General features: G+C 55.8%; 1 protein-coding gene across 1 annotated transcript in view; it reads left to right on the top strand.

Moving 5' to 3' along the window:
• Window positions 1–127: 127 nt before the first annotated feature.
• MBCDH8 (uncharacterized protein) overlaps window positions 128–3,870 on the top strand; it is a gene marked incomplete at both ends in the record, with an annotated part of 40,285 nt that continues 36,542 nt past the window's right edge. The window contains 3 exons of the mRNA XM_001747715.1: window positions 128–232; window positions 355–1,271; window positions 1,303–3,597. Coding sequence (XP_001747767.1) covers window positions 128–232; window positions 355–1,271; window positions 1,303–3,597 — 3,317 coding nt within the window. The remainder of the gene's footprint in view (window positions 233–354; window positions 1,272–1,302; window positions 3,598–3,870) is intronic.

Here is a 3,870-nt window from a genome sequence, read left to right as displayed (position 1 = left end):
CAGGCCATTCGCCTGTCAGGCGAGGTTCGCACTTTGAGTGCGAATGCGGGCAGTGGTGGTGCAGACATTGGTACGCCGACTGCAAGCAAGACCCAGCCACGAGCGTTTGTGGCGGGCGACTTGACTTATGGCACGCCTTTGGCGCGTCGCCGCCGTGATGTGGAGCGGGAGCGCCGTGCTGCGGGCTATGCACAGACGGCATGCAGCGGGTCACCGTGTGATACCTGTGGTGGTTTGCTGCGTCAGAGTGGCGATGCCAACGGAGACTGTGTGTTTGACGTGAAGGATGTTGAGCACCTGCAGCTGTATGTGGCGTTGCGTGCCGGCGGGTTTGGTGGCAGCTTGGGGTCGCAGTACAGTGATCCGAAGGTGTATCAGCTGGCGGCGTATGATGCCAACTTGGATGGTGAGATCACGGCTACGGACACGAGCATGTTGTTGAAGCAAAACTTCAACAAGGTTCGCTTTGTCAAAGCTTTGGAGGCGCAGCAAGTGGGTCGCGAAGCAGAAGCCTGCGACCTGGTGCTTCGTGCGCAGCTGGCCGAAGCTGGGGATGATGGAGCATCGGCCAGCAACACGGAAGTGTTCTTCGATGTCTCTGTTACGTCAGCCCAGGACAGCGCCATGGGTGGTTTGACGTCTGCGTTGAGCAGCAATGCATACTATTGGAACGGCACTTACGTCGGAGACGGCGGGCGCTCGGCCAGCCTGTATGGTGGAGTCGTCAAGGCCGTTGGCACGGGTGAGGGCTGGTTTGAGGTACGCTTGCTGAGTACGTCGCTAGTTGGCGAGGGCCTGGGTCTGTCGTTGTTGCAAAAGACGTATGATTCACAGGGCGGAACCAGCACGGCCCGACGCTTGGGCATGTTTAAGACGAGTGCCACGCCGCTTTATTCATCGCAGCTGAGCATGACAGTGGATGGCATTGAGGTGATTACGGGCAGCAGTGGCTACTCGCCGCTGACTACGTTCAGTAACAATGTGACGAGTAGCGAGTGCTTCAACTTTGCTGATCCTGTGTTTGAGTCTGCAACTGTGCGGTTTGAGGTGGACGAGAACTCTGGCATCGACGCCGTTGTTGGGGTTGTGAATGCCACTGACGCGGATAGCTCGGGCGTGGCCCCTGCTGCGTATGGCAGCCTGGCCGTGACCGGTCAATCGGGCATTGTGCGCTACGAACTGAGCGAGGCCTCAAGCTTGTTTGCCGTGGACGCTGTGAGCGGCATTGTGACGGCACTGCAGGATTTCGACTATGAGGTTGATGTCCGAGAGTATCAGGTGACGATTGTGGCCCGGGATCAGGGTGTTGTGCGAACGCTCGTCGAGCGTGGTGGTCAACGTTTCGATCGTCAACCTGAATGACAATGCCCCTGAGTTTGTTAACACGCCATATGATGTCTCGACTCCCGAGGAAGGCACGATTGGAAGCGCGCTGCTGAGCGTGTCTGCGAGCGATGCCGATGGTGACCAGCTGACATTCAGTCTCATGGGCGCCACGGGCATGGTTGAGCTTGTGAGCATTGATGAGACGACGGGCGTCGTTTCCATTGCGCAGCGCATGGATCGCGAGGCCATTGAGAATATTTACTTCACGGCTTGGGTGACTGACGGTGACCACAACGTCTCAACAAATGTGACGATTAGCTTGACTGACATCAATGACAACCCGCCGATTTTGCAAACGCCTTTTACTTTTGAGTTTAGCGAGGCGGCGGTGCCCGGCGAACCCGTGGCCGTGTTGAACGTGACAGACGCGGACATTGGAGTGAATGCTGAATATGTGTTTGCTGTAGAAGTGGTGCCAACTTTTGCGGGCATTTTCAATGTGACAGCGATTGAGAGGCACGGTGTTTTTGAGCTGATGCAGGCGTTGGACTATGATGTTTCGGGTGGACTCAAAACATTTTTTGTGACCGTTTCGCCTGCGAGCGTTGCCGCCCCGACGTACACGCCTAGCTTCAGCTCGCGGACAATCACGCTCAGCTTGACAGATGCCAATGACAACGCGCCTGTGTTAACGGGCACGAACCCGCTTGAGATTTCCCTGTCCGAGTTGACTGGCAACGAAAGCGTGATTGCGACGCTAACCGCCAACGATGCAGACTTGAGTGAGCAGTATGGTACCGTTAGCTGGACGTCGTATAATGCGACTGGGCCATTTGTTGTACTGAGTGATGGCCGGGTAGTGTTGACCGGTGCCCTCGACTATGAGACACAGACGCGTCATATTGTCAATGCGCGTGCCAGCGATGGTGAGCGAATGACTGCCGGTACGCAAGTGGTGATTGTTGATGTCGAGGATGAAAACGACAACGCCCCCGTGTTTGCTGGCGGTGTGAGTGAATTCCACGTGACCGTGTATGAGAACTTGACCATCAATTCGACGCTCCTTGATTTCGGCGTCACGGATGCCGATTCAGCTGCCAACGGCCAGGTTTCGCTGCGCATTTTGAACACGACACAGCCGTTCAGGATCAGCGGGCAGCTGCTGCAGCTGGCATCATCGTTGGACTTCGAGGGCCGTACATCTTGGCATATTGAGGTGGAGGCGACAGACTTGGCTGAGAACGAAGCCGATCGGCTGACGACCCGTGCGTCAGTGTTTGTTGAAGTTGTAGACATCAATGACAATCGGCCGGTGTTTAACCGATCGTCATATGGCCCCGTACAAGTCTTTGAGAATGTGACTACAGGCTCTGAGTTGGTGCAAGTGTTTGCGACTGATGCTGATTCTACGGCGTTCCCTGCTCTGCGCTACAGCATTGAAGGACCTTCGTTGTTGGGGGGCGCTGTCACCGTTGACGCTGTCACGGGGGTTGTGGTCGTCAACGACACTTCTTTGTTTGATTACGAGGCTCGTCAGACCATGGCGATTCAGATTGGCGTATCAGATGGACACCACAATGTGAGCATTGCTGAGTTGATTATTACACTTGTTGATGTGAATGAGTTTACGCCTGAGTTTGCTGAGGCGTCGTATGACTTCTCCATTAGCGAGTTGCTTGATGTTGGCGAGGCGGTCGGTGCTGTCGAGGCGTCTGATGGCGATGGCAGTGCGGCCTGGAGTACGTTTACCTTTGAGCTCGTATCTCCGTTGTTTGAGGTGAACGCAACATCGGGCGTCATTTCTTTGAGCGCACCCGTTGATTATGAGACGGAAACGTCGCACACCATCACGGTGACTGTGCGTGATGCAGGAGGTCTGAGTTCGAGCGTGACAGTTGTGGTGGATGTGGAGGACGAGAACGACAATGATCCATTCTTTACACCGACGTCTAGTTATACTGCTGCGGTGCGCGAGGACGAAACCCCTGGTGCGGTCATTGTGGTTGCATCTGCCGACGATGCGGATGCATGCTGTTCTGATCTACGATTCCGTTTGGATAACGGGAAGCAAGCCTCAGATGATGGCTACATTTCCATTGACGCCACTACGGGCGTGGTGACGTTGGCCATGGACTCGCCGAGTTTGATTGGTGTGCGCCAGCTTGTGTACGGGTTGGTTGTGTCTGATGGCGATGGACAAGCCTATGCGGCCCGCACTGGCACGGCAACCCTTACGATTGACATCACAGCCGGATTGGCATTTGTGTACAAGTCGGCCAACAGTGGCTATTTGTACCAATCACGCTCCAGCGGCCCTGTACAAGCGACCGTACTTCCGGTAAATGGCCTTTCTAGTGTTGGCGCATTCTCTGGCGGGTTGAGCCGCACTGTGCAGTCCACGTCGTTGCAAGTGAGTGACGAGGGTTATGTGGCGGCAGAGGTGACGGCCTTCCTTGGCACACCTGAGCTGAGGGTTGACGGCGCACGGCAGGTGAAGGTGCACGCGCAGGTATTCAATAGCCTGGGTGGCAACCAGGTGCCAAG

Source organism: Monosiga brevicollis, genomic scaffold, assembly GCF_000002865.3.
Source record: "Monosiga brevicollis MX1 MONBRscaffold_18 genomic scaffold, whole genome shotgun sequence".
Taxonomy (NCBI): domain Eukaryota; class Choanoflagellata; order Craspedida; family Salpingoecidae; genus Monosiga; species Monosiga brevicollis.
This window is presented reverse-complemented; position numbering and strand designations above follow the sequence as displayed.